The sequence below is a fragment of the Onychostruthus taczanowskii genome, unplaced genomic scaffold, assembly GCF_017590055.1.
Source record: "Onychostruthus taczanowskii isolate IOZ18803 unplaced genomic scaffold, ASM1759005v1 scaffold63, whole genome shotgun sequence".
NCBI lineage: Eukaryota > Metazoa > Chordata > Aves > Passeriformes > Passeridae > Onychostruthus > Onychostruthus taczanowskii.
Window position 1 is genome coordinate 4,433,348 of NW_024504012.1, and position 16,947 is coordinate 4,450,294.

Consider the following 16,947-nt stretch of genomic DNA (forward strand, 5'->3'; position numbering starts at 1 on the left):
ATGGCATTCAACTATCATTATAGTTATTTTCATTATCAATATTTTAAAAATATTATTGGAAGGCAGTGTGTTCATGTAAGTCAGATTGCTGGTAATTACAACTGGTTCTGGAAGCCACATGCTGAATGAAATTTGAGTCTTCAACCATTTTGGGCCATACCTTCAAAAGTCAAATAAAAAATTGCGTGCTTCAATTAACACTTGTCATTCTTTTTGCTTTGTGTCTTAAGTAACAAGCCAAACCCCAACCAGATCAATGTAAATAATGTCAAACCAGGAGTGGTCAATGGTACTGGAGTCCAGGCACAGAACGCGGGAGCAGGACGGGCCTGTGAGAGCTGTTACAGTAAGTGCCAGAAAGGCAGTTGAGATGGAATTGTTGAATAAAAGCTGTCTTGTGCTGGGGTGGGGGGCAGATCTGGGTATAGCAGCATTTAAAAGTTTGGGATTTTTTGAGGTTGTTTTTGTTTAGCGTTTGTTTTGTTTTTTAAGTACTAGTGTTACATTTGTAAATAAAATTTTGAAGTACTAAAGGGGCAGTTAGTAAATGTTCTACATAATTGCATGTAACGACTGAGTGAATATTTAAATCAGTAACGTGTGATTTTGACAGTTTTTTTCATCATTTTTAGTAAATTTCAAAGTATGTGACACCACTGTGTTTTATCTGCTTCCTGATATTAATATACTGAGTTCTAATGATTGTGCTCCTTTATGGGGAGCCTGCAGAGATACTGGAATGATGTTGTATGAGAAGCCAAGTCACAGACTCTCTACATTTTTCATTTGTAAAATTAATACATGGGAAGTTCCTGAAGGCAATCTTTGCTGTTTCCCATGTTCTGCAGAAATCCTCTTGCAAAAAGAAAACCTTCTCTTCCATTGGCAGGAAATCTTCCCATCTTAATAATTGTTTCTTTCTGTTAGCATTTTAAAAGGGATATAGATTAATTAATGTAGTCAATTCTGCTGAAATCACAAGTATGTTTAACAGTGGTGATGACAGTGAAGCCATCATCAGTTTTGAAGATGTGTTTGAGCTTTGCTCTGTGTGTGGGGGATGTTTTCTTTTGTGCTGCTTCTAAAGAGAATAAGATCTGAAAAGTGATCCTGTGTAAGGATATATATAATTTCCACCTTTGTTATCTCTAGCCACCCAGTCTTACCAGTGGTATTCTTGGGGTCCCCCTAACATGCAGTGTCGCCTCTGTGCATCCTGTTGGACCTACTGGAAGAAATACGGTGGCTTGAAAATGCCAACACGGTTAGATGGGGAGAGGCCTGGACCAAACCGCAATAATTTGGTGGGTATCCACCAGGCAGACTGCTGCCTCTGCCTGGCAAGCTGGGTGTCATGCTACCTAACTGCCTGCTCACTGTTCTTAAATATTTAACCACCGAAAGGATGCCTGCAGCTCTCATTGTTGTCCTTGGGTTTGGTATATCGTGTCAAGCAGAAGTTGGCGCGTTAACCTCGCCAGAAGTAATTTGTTGCCAAGTACTGCCCTGAGGAAAAGAAACCCCATCATTTGTTTAGCAAACCAGCCTTCAAATGCATGAAATGACTTAGTGGAGATGGGAGAAACTGAAATGTCAGCCAGTGTTTCTGGTATTTGGTTTTCATGTTTTTTGCTGTAGGGGCAACAGCACTGGTTTTTTCTCTCCAAAAGAATGAATTATTTCCTGAAACCTATTTACTCTCCCAAGGCATTTTCAAAACAAGTTATACCCCAAATGGCTAGTGTCTTTTTAGAGATCCTTTATTTGTTTTTCTACCTAATCCTATTTTTTCAATAATCCTCCTTTTTTTTGGATAGGTTTGAGTAAGCATTGTATGAGCTGTTTCTGTTTCATTTTTCCTCTCTTATTCGAAAACCAAAATTCTCAGATTTTTTTCTGAATTTGGTGACAGTTTAATCTGGAAGGATTAGACATTAAGTTGATTGGAAAAGGTAACTGTATCACATGGATAGAAGGATAGCACACACTGAACTTTTATCTCAGGATAATTTCTTTCCTCTCTCCTATTCTTTGCTATCATTCCCTTCCCATTTTTTTTGTTTAACCTTTATTCTATCCAGGCTTCTCTTTGCCCTCTGAAGCCTCCTAGTTGCTGAGATAACTGCCTTATACCTCTTTTTTGTTAATTAAAAGTATGTAAATAGTCAGAGAAGGAAAAGCCTTCTCCCCAGACTGAAATTTCTTCCTGTTTTCCAGCTATGGGTGGGTCTGAGATAAGGTACTACTTGCATTATTTCATAGGTTGACTTAGTTGCTTTTCATAAAGAAGATAACTACTTTGGTTCTCAGTAGCTGAAAAATGTCTTCCAGTAGTATTCTTTATTATATGCAATGAATATGAAATCTGTCTGTGAGTACATTTGCCGAGTTAAGCTTAACAGTTAAAAGACATTCTTGCAGCTTTGAGCCAAAACCATTCCTGCATGCCATACATTTGCTTTGGAAAATGAGTTTTTTGTAATGCAGCTCTTCCTGATTTTCCCCTCCTTCTGACAAATGCTTTGTTATAAGGAGTTTGCATTGTACCTCCAGAGCAACCCTGAGCACCCAAAACTGGATAGTCTTTCTGTTGAGCCTATAAGCTCTAAATCATGTGATAGCACAGGTAACTTCTTCATGTCTGGCTTTTGGATCCCTTAAAGCTTGTGACAGCATAGAAATAAATGCTTCCGTGCAAAGTGAAAGGGTTTACCTTCATTTTATCCTTTGAAATATTAGGGGTAAGACTTGGGAAATGGGGAATAGCTGGGCTAAAAATATTTTCATCTGTAATACTATTTCTGTTATTGTGTCTGAGAATCAGTAGTTGAAAGTGATTTTACATAACACTTGCTCTTCTTTACAACTGTACCTTCTAGTAATTACTTTCTTCAGAATCCATTTTTGTTTTCCTTTCCCTTCAGAGTCCTCATGGTGTGCCAGTACGAAACAGTGGGAGTCCCAAGTTTGCTATGAAGACACGACAAGCTTTCTATCTCCATACAACAAAACTGACCAGAATTGCCAGACGTTTATGTCGAGATATCTTGCGCCCTTGGCACGCTGCAAGACACCCCTATCTGCCTATCAACAGTGCAGCAATCAAAGCAGAATGTGAGTGAGCTGCAGCTGGGACCTCCTTGCCAAGGAGTCCTTTGAGACTCCTGTCCTGGAAAGTTTTGAGCTGCAGCTTGCCGAGATGCTCTCTTGCACATAGCTAGTGCTTTCACAAAACCTAGCTGTACTTGCAGAGCCTTCTAACTGATGGTAGGCTGGGCAAAATAACTTTGAACGTTCAGGAGTTGTTTGTTTTGAAACATTTGTATTTGCTATTACACAGAGCATTCTCTGTGTTTGTGTCCTGTTGCCAAGATCTGCTTGCCACCTGTAAAATTCCTTTTAACGGCAAAGCTCTTTCAGGACACTGGAGTATTTCACTTGGTTTTGCTATAATAGCTAAATGTCTTCACTCTCTAATTATTTTTCTGTGTTTTACAGGCACAGCACGTTTACCTGAGGCATCAGAAAACCCATTGCTATTAAAGCAAGTGGTTCGAAAGCCTTTAGAAGCAGTACTCCGGTATTTAGGTATTAAACAAACCAAACCATCACGTGCAAAACCCCCCAAACACAGGAAACACCCTCCTGGCTACTCTGCTGACCATTTGGGTTTTCCACTTGGGTCTAGATGTAGGTGCTCATTCTGCATTAAAAACAAGCAAACAAGAAACAAGGCACACCCCACAAACAAAAGAAAACATCAAACCCGTCTTGTTAACTTGTCCTTTTTACTTTTCCTACTTTATCTGACTGACCCAGTGTTTCTTCAATCCACTCCGGGGTCATAAAGCTGTATCAGAAACTTGTTCACAAGTGAAGGGAGAGATGTGTTTGCTGTGGCTTCTGATGTATATGGAGACAAGTTACCATCTGCTAGTAGAGGCACTACCATCATATTTTGGGAACATTTGATTATTCACTTCTTCTGGTTTTGGGCTGTCTGGAGGTAGTTTGTGCAACTGGATCCTCCAAAAAGCCTCTTGGGTTTAGGACAGCACTGTGTCCCACAGCTTCTGAATCGATTGATGGCTGTTCTGTGCTGAATCTAGACAGGGAGATCATACTTCTGTTTTTCACTTTCCTCTTGGGTTTTGATGGGTTTTTTATTAATGTTTTTAATTGCAATTTTCTTGAGGACTTTTGCCTCATGAGCTGATCTGTGGGGCAGGACTGCATAGCTCCATCCAGAACTTTGGTGTCAGTTTGAGCTGCTGGAAGCATCCAGAGTGATGCTGTGTAAACATGCCAGTGCTGACTCCAGACAAATGCCAAATCCTTCTCCCCAGTGCTCCCTGTTGCCCTGCAGACATCCCTCAGGTTGTTCTGGCAGCCAAACGAGAGTCTCTCCTCTTTGAAGGCTTCCAGCTTAGCAAGGAAGTTGATTGCCTTTTCATTTAGATAAGCAGCACTGGAGCTGATTTTAGGTTTCTTTGAACGTTTTTGTTGATGAAATATTGTAAGGCTGAGGGTGTATTAAATATTTACTGCTCTTTCTTGGGTGTTGTACTTCTGCTGTGTACTAATGGGATGCATGGATTGAGAAACCTTTGGAAACATACAGTGCAACAAAAGAGAGCAAATAATGGGAGAAATATGCTGTTGGACAAAATCCTTATTTTAATAATTGTACAGAAATTAGCAGTAGATTTTGAGTTTTCCTTGCACTGTGTCAGGGCCTCTTGGATTACTGAGCTGAGAGAAAAAAGTGATGGAAATGGAGGAAGGACTGGTAAGGAGGTTTTTTTGGTGGTGTTAGTGGAATTGAATTTATGTGTTATCTTGCTGTTGGGCCTGCGAGGGAAGACTCAGTTAAAGTTTCCATTTGCTGTTTCTTGTAACTTTCTCAAAGCCTCTTCAACTGAAGAGGCTTGATGTCTGCCTTGGCCCAAAGCTTGAATTCAGATGTTGTGTTCTTTATAGTGCATCTTTGAGTCTTCACTTTTTTTGCCATTGGAGAAATTGTACTTTTTTATAAATGTTTCTGGCAAACTGGCAGAGTTGTAATTTCCCCAGAGTTTAGGAGTGTTGCATGACCAACATGGCCAAAACTGGGTTTTAGTATACAGCACCCCAAAAATCACCCCAAATTATTGGAGAACAGTGTTATGGAAATAGATACAAAATGCTTTTGCTATCAAATCTTATTTTAGGATAATATTATGATAATGATTTTAATGTCTTTAGTAGTGGTGAATTCCTAAATATATGGAAATGCTTTATATCAGTAGCAATCTCCTGCAGCAATCTCAAAACTATTGGCTGAGATAGTTTCTATATAAGAGGAAGTGTACTTGGGCACCTGGGAAGTTTGCAGGTTGTTTTCAGATTTATAATTCCAGTATCTTTGCCAATAAAAAAATTCTACTGTGCTGTTTTCCACCAGAGTCTCATCCATGTCCTCCAAAACCAGATCCTGCAAAGAGCTTGTCCAGTTCTCTCAACAATCTGACTCCTGCTAAGTTTACACCTGTCATTAATAATGGGTCCCCAACTATCCTGGGAAAAAGAAGCTATGAACAACACAATGGAATGGATGGTAAATATTTTTCCACAAAATGTATTTTGTGTCTATAGGCTTTTTCTTCTGTCCTTTCAGTATACAAGGAGATTATCTAAACTCATAGTCCTGTATATAAATTCCGAGTTTCTTATTCTTGAGGGAGTTTATTTTTAACTTTTGTAAAAGCCACCTGTCCCATTTTCTCCTTTTGGGTGAGGCATATGGTGTGTACTGCCTAGGAGGTGCATGCACACAAAGTCACTGTGCTAGTGGAACTCTGCCTGGCTTGGCCAACCTTGCAAATGGGTTAGCAAGGGAGAAACTTCCCTTCAGTTTGTAAATTAGTACTGTGAAGAATATCCTAATAGACTTTTTGAGTGATGTTTCCCTTGTTGGCCCTGTTCCTGACCACCTCTGTGCTTGGGCTTCAGCTCCTCAAGAAGAGGAGGCAAGGGAAAGTGTTTGAAGTGGGAGATAGAAGCAGGATGTTCCTGGCGTGGACTCCAGGTCTCTTTTCTGAAGAATTGCTCTTGAGAGTGTCAGGGAAGAGAAAGTGCAGTCTCTGTCAGATGAGGAGAAAAGGGTCTGTTGAAATGGTTCTAACAGGAGTGAGAACACAGAGGGTAGCTCTCCTTAACAAGGGAAAGGAACAGCTGGTGTAGTGAGTCTTTCTCACTTTTTATCTTTAATTTTAACCTTTTAAGTAGCTTATCTGAGATATAATTATAAACATTTGATGATATCTGATTGTGTTTTAACATTAAGAACTTTTAAAACTGCTGCTATTCAGGTTGCTGATGTGATGTTTTTCTCTTTTCTGTTCACTTGTGCTCTATCAGGCAACATGAAGAAGCGCCTGTTGATGCCTAGCAGGGGTAAGACCTTGAAGCTGCGCTCAGCTTATGCTAGGAGAGTGATTTTTAGTTTCATCTGCTGGCTTGTCTGTGCTTTGTGGCTAATGAGTCTGTCTGCACCTTCTGTGTTGATGTCTAAGTGTTCCTTGGGTAACCACTTCCACCCATGGTTTTGCTGCTCACCTTTCAGGCTTTTTACATGCAGGCAACAAGTTGTACAGCTGTACTGAAGACATGAAGTCCTCTGTTGAGAATTGATTCCTAATTCCCCAAGTTGACAGAACAGTCTTCCAGCAGTTCCGTGAAACTGCAGGAAGCTGTGATGGTTGGTTTGAAAATAGGAGTTGTTTCACTGTTTAACTTCTAAAAAAGCAAATTTTCATGTCTTGACCTACTTTGTATTCGCTTGGACCAAAAGAAATAGAAGACAGTATTTACATCAAGTCCCAAGTTCAACCCTCTGTATTTTCCAGTGAGTGGACAGTCTCACTGGTGAGAGACTGCACATTCTCTCCAGGCAGTAGAAAATGATTTTCAAAACTTCCACTGGTTAAAAATTAATCTGTTCTGAGTACTGAAGAGATGTCAGAATCTTTCATTAGTGATCATGCAGGAAACTTATTGATGTCACTTCACCAAATGTAGTAGAACAGACCAATTTTGAATATTTAGGAGACAGACAACTGCAAAATTGTGTCACTGTGAACAGTCAAACACAAAAGCTTACATGTTGCCATGAACTGGCCAGCACTGCATGCCCTGATAATCTTTGTGTTTCATGGCTGAGACAGTGGATGGCTGTTACCCATATTTACATGCATGCAAATATGAATGCATGTGGAGAATACAGCAGTAAGGACAGGGGTTGTTCTACTGTCTTGGTCTCCTTGGGAATTTATTCCTTGATACCCTGTTGCTGAGTTTGTATGTGCTTTGTAACTTGTCTTTTGGGAAGAGTAACAAAACCCTGCTGCATTGGTCAGTTTGGCTTCCTCAGAAGCTTCGTACAGTACAGTAATGAGGGATGTAGATGCAGAGTAGCTCACTGAATTTCCACAGCTCCTGGTGACTACCTGCTTATGGGCAGACCTGCTGCTCCCTGCTGAATGTCCTCCTCAGCAGATGACACACTTGGGAAGCTCAGAGATGTTGTGGCCCAGAGGAGGGAAGTAGAAGAACAGATCCTTCCCTCTGGAAAGCTCTCTCTGCAGAGAGCACTGGACCTGATAACCCAACATGATTATCTGGAAATGGAGGATCTCTGTTTTAGTGTTCCAGTCAGTTATAACTGTTGCTGGAGCCATCTGCAAGATGATTTTGGAAAAGTACCTGTTCCTCAGAGTTTGTGTTTCTCTGAAGCAGGTGTGTGTAGCTGTGCAGGGTCTGGATCTTCCTGAGCACCTGCTGTTCTGCCTGTTTGGTCTGTTCTCAGCCAGCCACTGAAATAGTTGCTGGAGTCCTTGTTCCTGTAACTGCTAGGTAGCAGAATCCAGTTCACTCCCAGAATCTGTTTACCTGCTGGGGTAGTGAGTGTTAACTGGATATTCTTGTGAGCAGTTCAGCTTAAACCTGTTGGTTGAGATTTATTTGTGAATGGAAAATGTTTGCCACGCTGCAGTTTTGCATCTGTAATGTTTCCTGAGCCTGGGTTGCTGGAAGCTTTGCCGAGGACCGAGAGGGAAGGGAACCACCTGCAAGGAAAGAACATTTAAAGAACTTGGATCCAGATCTGCTGGGCACAGGGAAGCAGATGGTGGAAGTTTGGTGGATCTCTTTCTGTCCTGGTGCCAGTCAGTGTGTTGGTGCCTCTTAGCACAGGTTTCCAGATGCCTTTTGTGTGAGCTGGTAAACCTTGCTGGTTGTGGGCATGGATACAACTGGTTTCTTGTGCCATGAAAGGACTGGGATTGTGGCACTGGAGCTTCTCCTTGGTTTTGGATGGAGTCATCCAGGCTTATTAGTCTGGGGGGCTGCTGGCAGGAAGGGCATCAGCTGGAACTGCTGTGAAAAAGAGGTGAATGACAGTGGCCAGAATTTAGGAACCAGTGAGTTGACCTAAAATAGTAGAAAAATATTAATGAGAGTAAGCCTGAATTGTTATAACTGGTCAGATTCTGCATTTACATAGATACTATGGGAAGTTGGGGGTGTTCCTTTATTTTTTTCTTGTTTCCCATCTCCTCTTGACTTGCTGACTAGTTTAGGTCACTGTAGGAGAGTGTACTGTAAAAAAAGAGATGGTGTTAGCATATCTGCACAGAGAGGCTGAAAATATTTTTTCTGCACAACTTAAGGTTCAGGAAGACACTTTGTCCACCTGTGTTTAAATAATTTCCAAAGAGATGTTAACCTAATGCAAAATTGTATCTGTTATCCAGGAGTTTTCTGCTTCCTGCTGATGTGCTGTGTCCGTGGCACCTGGAAGACATTTTAGGGTTTGGACAGGTCACTGTGCCAAAGTCTTAAAGGGGAACAGTGGACACTGTTATGGTGGGCTTTAGCTGAAGTCTCTTTGCTGGTGATAAAAGCCTTGTGGTGCTGGGCCATCACCTCCAAACACAGGGGAGAAGCCTGAACACTGGAAATGATGGCATGTGATGGTTTCCTAAGGCTTTCTTCAAGGCCAGGTTGTAAAGCAGAGTATAATCAAGAGGTTTATTTGCAGGAAAGAGCCAGGTAGCAGCTTGTGTCTGTATAGTGTAAAGCATTGAGGTACATCTTTATGACAACTGCTGAAATTCAAGGAGTAATTCATATTTTTCCTTTGGAATTCTGTCTATTTTATTTTCCTCCTCTTTAAATCATGTTGGAGGCATCATTAGGCTACAGTACACTTCCCAGCTCTCTTCAACATTAACTTAGCATGGATAAATTGCTGCAGAATCCTATTTTTGGAACATGAAAAGTACATGGAGTATCATAAGCTGTCAAGTAGAGTGAGATGCTAAAAAATCTGTAGTTTATTGCTTTTCCATTGGTGTTCTGGAGCTCAACTGACAATCTCTGCCATGAAACTTCCTCTGGGGAGAGAAAGAGAGGATGTTTTGTGTGCAGGAACCTGTTTACTTGATTCCTTACAGCCATGCAGTGTGGGATCTGTGTGGTACTTGGCTATGCAAATTCCTGCTGGGGGAGGGGAGAGACCATTGTTAGATTTTTATTTTTCTCCCCTCTCTTTTACACTATGCTGGCTTTCATCTAATCAAAATTGTTTTTCAGGGTCATCACATGCACTCCTAAAATTGGCAGAAAGAGGGAGAACATGAATGAGTAGCTGCAATAAAGGGAAGGCTTTTCCCAGCAACAAACTTGCATTGATAACATGGTGGTGGATCGAATGCTGAAAATTGGAGAGGGTTTATAGAAGAGACATGAAAACAGGGAAGGGACTGGAAAACACTCTGTATAATGGAAAATGCTTCTATCCAAGTGGAAGTTGTAGATGCTTGTCTCTGCTGACAGGAACAGCAGAAGTATAATAGGGGGCTTTCAGTCTAGCTGGGAGTGGAATAACAAGCTGCAGTAGCCAGAAGGTACAGTTGGGGACTTTGGCTGGAAACGAGCTGCAGATTTTTGAGTGAGGTTAATTAACTGTTGGAATACCTTGCTTCTGCTGCTGGGGATTTCTAAACCCAAATGGAATGTCAATATAATTTAACATGTTCTGGTTCATTGTTTCTCACGTCCTTTTTGGGAAAAGTGAATGAACCAAAAGTGGAAGCATTCGTCAGCCTGGCATGGCCGTAGTTCAGTTATCAAGAGATGAGGATGGCAGTGGAAGAACTGTTCTTAACAAAAGCAGCTGTCAAGGTGGAAGGATAGGGAAGTTCTCTAACATCAGCTATGTAGGGGACCAAAACTATCTCAATATTTTATATTTACATGCAGACACATGCATTTACATGCAGACACACACATACATATATATATTGTTTTTTCTGGCTGACTTAGACTTGCAGAAAATGTGGACTTACTTGTATGCATAAGTTACATTAAAGTTCTGCCTTTATCATCAGTGACCCCAGCTGTCTTTCTAAAAACTGAGGGATAACCAGCCAATGAAAATGTGCCCATCCAGGAATTACTGTAAACAGCAGGGAGTGTTGGTCCTTTAGTAAATGGTGGCGTGCTGGGGAAAAGGCCTGGCTTTAGCTGTTGGAATCCAGACCCCAGTAATGCTGACTAGTGACAAGAGAGCAAATGTTCGCCAGCTGCAGCACAGCTGGGAACAATGTCAAGTTGCTTGAACTGCTTTTTGGAGACCCCAAGAACTATGTGCCTGTGCAACTTTATTGCTTTAAGGTTATTCGTCTAAAGTAATGATTATTTTTGATGATTTCACATGGGATGTTGTATTCAGATGCTAAGTGAAACAATTTTCACTTGCTTTCAGTTTAGCCTTGATACTCTTATTAGGTTCTTTTGGTGTTGTGAAGAAAGATCTGAAAATAAAATCAGCAGATGGGCATCATGTTCTGTGGATCAGCTAGTGAAAACTATTTCGTTTAGAGTGATGGCATGGAATAAGATGCAAATGTTGATTGAGAGGAGAGTGCATATCCCAAGGCAATGGTAGAGAGCAGGTGTAATTAATGTGAGAGGAAATTAATGTATAACAGAGCAAGGGCAGAATTGCAAGTGCCCTGGATAGTACAAAGCCTGAATTTGTAATTGAGTGGAATGTGTGACACATATCATTCATAGATATGTATCTCTAACACACACACACACACACACACACACACACATATATGTAGGTATGTGTATGATGATAATACTCCTGATGCTAAGAACAGTGAATAATTCAGTACATTCTAGTTTAGATAGCTTGGATCAGCAAAGCCTAAAGCAGAGAGGGTGCATAGTTTTGTCTCCTCTTTTTTTAACCACCTGGTGTGTTGCAGCCAGGCAGAATCCACCATGATGCTCTTTTTGGCATATGAGTGGACAGTATTGATTGACTCAACCCCGAGACAGAAAGTGTCTCTCCCTTCTCAATGTGCTTATCTAAGGAGAGCTGCTGGCTCTCTGCAGTTGGATGTCACTGTTCAGAAAATATTAGCAGGGTTCTTGAGGTGCTTGTAGCAGGAGGTACAGCCTTGCATGAACAGACACATCATCTGGGAGGGGCTGTGGTTACAGCAAGTGAGTGTGACCTGCTGGACCAAGCATTTTAGGAAGTGCTGTTGAAATCCAGTGATGTTAATGGGCAGGGCTTGGTGGAAGGAGCTGGGTGCAGACCAGCACTTACCCATCCAAAATTAAAGCTGTTCTTTGCAAAATCTCTCATTTGGAGTCACTGTGTGTTTAATGTTGTCTTGGTTTTATCTGTCCAAGAGAGAACTGTGATCACTTCTGTGTTTCATTACAGCCAAACCAGTCTGTGTATCTCTATTTGTTGCATGGGGCTGAGCTACTGTATTCTGAACTACTTGAATCTTTACCTTTTTTAACCTTAAATCTTTTCTTTCCTTTTCCTTTGCCAATCTTGGTAGGAACTTACTTAGGTAAGTAAATTGCAATTTTAACATTGTTTTTATGTACAACAGAATTATAAGAAAATATTAAGTCTAGGTGGTGTTTGGCTCAATTTACGCTCTCTTCTGCTTGTTGCGCTTGTATTTCTGAAAGTTTGTAGCCTCTGATTGTTAGAAGGTGGACACAAACAGTGGTAAAACACTCTAGGTAGTTATAAGAGAGGCAGGGGTGCTAAAGTGTTCTTGCAAGCTGGCAAAAAAGTGTGTGTGTGTATGTCAACACACTGAGACTGCCTCAAGTGAACCAGTAACTTGGAAGTGAAATCCTTGTTCATCAAGCCTTGTTCATGCATGAATTTATTTTTTTTTTCCTAGCTTACTCACAAATGTGGTACTGTTGATGTTTTTGTTACTGCTGGGAAGGATGGAGTCCCAGGAGGAGGATTACTTTTGGCACAGGAAAATGCACATGAAGAGTATATGGATTTTAGAAAGCAATAGTGAAGTCACTGGTTGTGAAACTCTCTGCGTTTGTTGTGATTGAAGATGTGCTTCTGAGTCTTAGTGCATTTACATGTTCTGTATGATACTTCTGGATAAACAAATGCCATCTGTGACTAATTGCTCGATGAAGCAATTTTTGTGTGTGGTGGCAGAAGATCGTAGTTAGTAACTTCTAGTAAACACAAGCTTACCAACTCCAAGTTGTGTCCAATTGGAAGCTGGGCTTCTCTTGCTCCTTGGCACGAGGGTCAGTTCTGTACAGACTTGTGTCAGACTGTGAAATGGGCTGTAAATGCACAGCAGCAGGGTGTATGTTCAGGTGTGGGAAAGCACTGGGTGATTTCTGACCAAGCAGAAAGTTCTCCATGCTTCAGCAGCTTCTTGAAGCTTACTGTAGTAACTTCATGGGAATATCCCTGTGCTCCAGCCTGCACTGCGCTCACTGCTGAGGGTTTAGGCTCTCCTGCTTCTCCACATGGCAGCTGTGTGTTGTGTGGAGTTGGCAAAACAGCAGGCAGAATGTGAGCAGTGGGAGTAGTGTTGGAACTGTGCCACTGAGGTGCTGAGTCTCAGAGGATGGGAGTGGAGCAGCAAAGAGCATGTCTAGAGTCAGGCATCCAGTGGGACCAGATGTGCTGGTCTGCTTTCCACTGGGAAATTAGATTCTCCCTTTCTCTGTGTTTTTGGGTGCCAGCTACTCCCTACTCCCACAGAGTGCTCTTGGGGCAGTGCTGTAGTTGCTGCTGGAAGGTTAGGCATTCTCTCATTCAATTTTATTTTTTTTTTAAACAAATCCAAAAGCATGAGATTCAAATGACATGAGATTGTTAGAAAAGGTTGTTTGGAGAGGTTGTTTCCCCATCCTTGAAAGATTACACAAAGCTGCAAAGTAGCAGCAGTAACAGACTTGTGTTGCTGTTTGATTGCAGTCCTTCCCCACCTGTATTTCTTTGGGAGAAAGTATTCACCTGCAGCTTTGGTACTTCGGGAATGAAGGGATCATTAGGGCATCATTAGTAACCTGCTGGACTGGTTTTCATCCAAAATCTCTGATTGTGCTTAGCTTGAGGAGCAGTTCTGAGGTCCTTGGCACTGAGCTGTGGGGAGCAGACGTGCCCTGAGGGTGCCAGGTAATCTCTGCAGTGATCAGCTGTTCCATTGCCATTTCAGTAAGGTGTGGAATCGGCTGTGGCAAAGGACATTTATGATTCTCTGCAGCTATAGCTTCAATTAACTTTGTCTTCACTTTATCCTCTGGGGCTTCCTCTTTATTTCAGTGTATAGAGGAGGAATTGGATGGCAAGAGATTTTCTACAGCTTTGGGTTCTTTTCAATGCTATGGAAAAAAATCCCTAACATATAGTCTGGAGTTTTCAGAGTATATTTCAATTTCTTTGGCTGCAAAAGAGTGGAAGACCTGCTTAGATTTGTCACTGTATACCTTTACACTTGTGGTTTTAGAAGTTTGGTCAATCCTGAAAACACTTCCTTTTGTTGTTTGTGTATTTTTCTGTCATTTGGAGGAGGTCAGTGTTGATGCTGATGTGGAGCTGTGCAAATTCAAGCAGTTGGTCCTTAGATATCAGATGGAATAATCACATTTTCTACCCTGTGTCTTCTCTATAGATGTTCCTCCTTAAAATATAGTCAGACTTTTTTTTTTCCTGGAGAGGAGCTGCCAGAACTGTTGTATTTTGCTCCTGATTTAAATTCTTATGCTCTCTTATTTTTAACCGGCTTGTGGATGCATGGAGAGACATCTCTCAAATCTTCATCTGTGAAAGTGGAGCAGGCACATGGGGCAGGTGTGAGTCTGACATGATGAGTTCTCTGCCTGTGCCACCACTCACCCACAGACACAGGATTGGTTTAGTTTTTAGAGGTGCCTGTCTTACAGGCTTCCTCTCTCACACAGAAGCCACCAAAAACTTTTGGGGGAAGATCCATTGTTTCCAGTCCAGATGCATCCTGTTGACATGCCAGCAGTTCCACAGTGGGTTACAGATGTGCTGTCTCTGTGCCTCTCTTTGGTGGTGATTGTGCATGGAGGTTGCTCACTTAATAGCAGTGCTTTGGCAGCATATGCTCTTCTGTGATATTTTTTTTTAATTGCAAACTGAATAAGGTCATTTTAGTGCCTGTTTTCCTTCTTTCAGACTCCAGTTATTGAAGTGTGACTAAAGTGAAAATTCATGGATTAATTCACCAATATTAACATGCTAATTGATACCTTTTTGCTGTGAAAGCAAGGGTATACATTGCATTGAAGCTGTAGCTTTGTTTTGTGTCCTGTTTTATTGCAGCAAAAAGTTGTCATGGGCAGCTTTATCCTAGAAATGGCAGTTTGGGAGGGAGTTTTGTTCCTATCGTTGGTACTGCTTCTGTGCTGCTTGAGGGCTCTGAAGCTTTGGGGCTCAGAGCATGCAGAAGTTCTGCTCAGCCTTTGTTCACTTGGCATCCCATGGAATATTCTGGTTTAATTCTGGTGCTTGGAAATAGCACTGTTTACTGTCTGTTGTACATCCAGCAATAGTCATGGCAGCAGCAGCCACATATCAGGACAGTTTTTTCTGGCATTAAGGATGTTCTTACTGCAAGAAAAGAGCTGATCTGGAGTGTGGTTAAAAGAAAATATGTGGCTTCAATCCAGGGACTAGCATCAGTTGATTTACATCTCAGAGTTTCTGTGAATGGAGAAAACATAATCTTTCAGTTATGGAAGTGGGAAGAAAGTAATAAGTACTGGAGCTTAGCTCTGAAGATGACAGATTCTGACTGCATCCTGCTGGCTGTGCTGTTTCCCAGCATCCATGGAGCCCTTTGTCCATCCATCCATCCCAAACAGCTGCTCACAGCTGTGTTTTGGATGCTGTGGTTGCTCCCATGTAAAAACAAATTATTATCTGGTGCCTGCACTGCCTTTGTCAACATCCAAAGGTTGTTACAGGCCTTCTTACTGGTGCCTGGTACATCTGTCCTACAGGCTTGGTGGAGATATTTTTGGCAGCTATTTCTTCATCTCTGTGGATACTTAGGCACAGAAACGCGGCAAGAACTGAAACCATGTGTCTTCCCATTTGAACATCTACACAGGATGGAAAATACTGCTTGATGTAACTGATGATTCTAGTGTGGTGTATCGTGATATACTCAATGCTCTGAAAATGTCCCCTGCTTTGCCCTCCTCACTCCTGACACTACTGTGCCCTGTGTTTCCTGTCATACTCAATGCAAGAACAGTGTGTTTCGTTTTACCAACAAAAAAACCTGCTGGAATACAGACCATGAGCTGTGAAAGTTCATTCTTGCTGTTTTCTTTAAAAAGTTTTTAATCCCAGCTAACTCACTAGCAATGGGAAGGTTCAAAGATCCCATGGATGTGAAAGCAGAATTCATACTGAGACCTTTTGCAGTCAGCAGTGGCGTTTGCTGATGCCTGTCCTGTAGTACCTGTTGGATTTGCTGCACTGACATTTTTGTTCTCAGAGAGAAGGGGCTGAGGAAGGTGGTTTGGTGCAGATGCTAATGAAGTGGTGTTTTTGGAGAACGTGTATCTTGTAAAACCAAGCAGTGCTAGCAAGCAGCCTTATTGAGTCTCCCAGGCCAGTCTGTGCTGCCTTACCGCAGCACACCTTTCCCTCAGATCCCAGGAGCTCTGAGTCCTGCAGGCTCCTGTGTGTGCACAGTGTGGTTGAGGGCAGTGTGAGAGGGTTCCTGATAGCACAGCAAAGCACCTGGTCCCAGCGAGCCCTGGTGCCTGGGGCTGTGTGTGCCTGGGAGAGGGCTCTGTGAGAGCTCAGTGGCTGTGCTCTGTGCCTCAGGAGGTGTTTACTTGTGGCAGGTTCAGCAGATACACTCTGCTTGCTAACAGCTTGTAGCTGACGTCTGAGCTGAGGAGTTCCCAGGAGACCCAAGGAGGATAAGGAAGATTCTGTTTGTTGCTGCCTTGACAGTGAATAACGCCTTCCCCTTTCTCCTTCTTGACGTCAGTACATTCCTCAGACTAAAGGAGAACGTCAGATTTTTCCCCAGATGCACAGCAAGCCTGGGATCTGGAAGAGGAGGTGTGCTTCTAGTGCTAGTGGGAAGCAAGGCTTGAGTAAATGGAGAAGAGACTGGGCCAGTGGAACGTGTTTGTGACTCGGGGCCTCTGCTCTTCAAACCACGTTGCCAAAGAAGCTTTTCTCAGTCGCCTTTCCAGAAGTCAGTTCAGTAGGCAGCTCTAGGCTGAGCAAAACAACACAGTTGTAATCATAGCTGCGTGTGTTTTGATTTTGTACTTTTTTCTGTCTTGGAAAAGCAATGGTCTTACCAGCTCTATTCTCTTTCCTGTTTGTTAGGTCTGCCTAACCACGGACAAACCAGACAAATGGTAAGAGAATGTTCATTTAACCAAAACAGGGAAAAGAAGAATTATTAACCCACGCTAGATAGAACACCCCATTAAACTGTAGTGCTTCACTTCCACCTTTGCTGTTTGCAGCTGGTCATAATTCCCAATTCACTGAAAAAGAAAAAAAAAATATTTTGGGGCATCTGAATCATCTTAGTG

At 42.0% G+C, this 16,947-nt stretch overlaps 1 protein-coding gene across 4 annotated transcripts in view; it reads left to right on the plus strand.

The window, feature by feature from the left end:
- The window catches only part of MTA1 (metastasis associated 1), a 74,869-nt gene that overhangs the window by 49,413 nt on the left and 8,509 nt on the right, over positions 1–16,947 (plus strand). The window contains exons 12-19 of one of the 4 annotated variants that reach the window (XM_041420066.1): positions 231–346; positions 1,153–1,304; positions 2,925–3,114; positions 3,499–3,588; positions 5,444–5,596; positions 6,400–6,435; positions 11,910–11,921; positions 16,736–16,767. In XM_041420066.1, coding sequence (XP_041276000.1) covers positions 231–346; positions 1,153–1,304; positions 2,925–3,114; positions 3,499–3,588; positions 5,444–5,596; positions 6,400–6,435; positions 11,910–11,921; positions 16,736–16,767 — 781 coding nt within the window. Of the gene's footprint in view, positions 1–230; positions 347–1,152; positions 1,305–2,924; positions 3,115–3,498; positions 3,589–5,443; positions 5,597–6,399; positions 6,436–11,909; positions 11,922–16,735; positions 16,768–16,947 lie in introns of those variants that run through there. The other 3 variants (XM_041420067.1, XM_041420068.1, XM_041420069.1) reach the window with 3 other exon arrangements.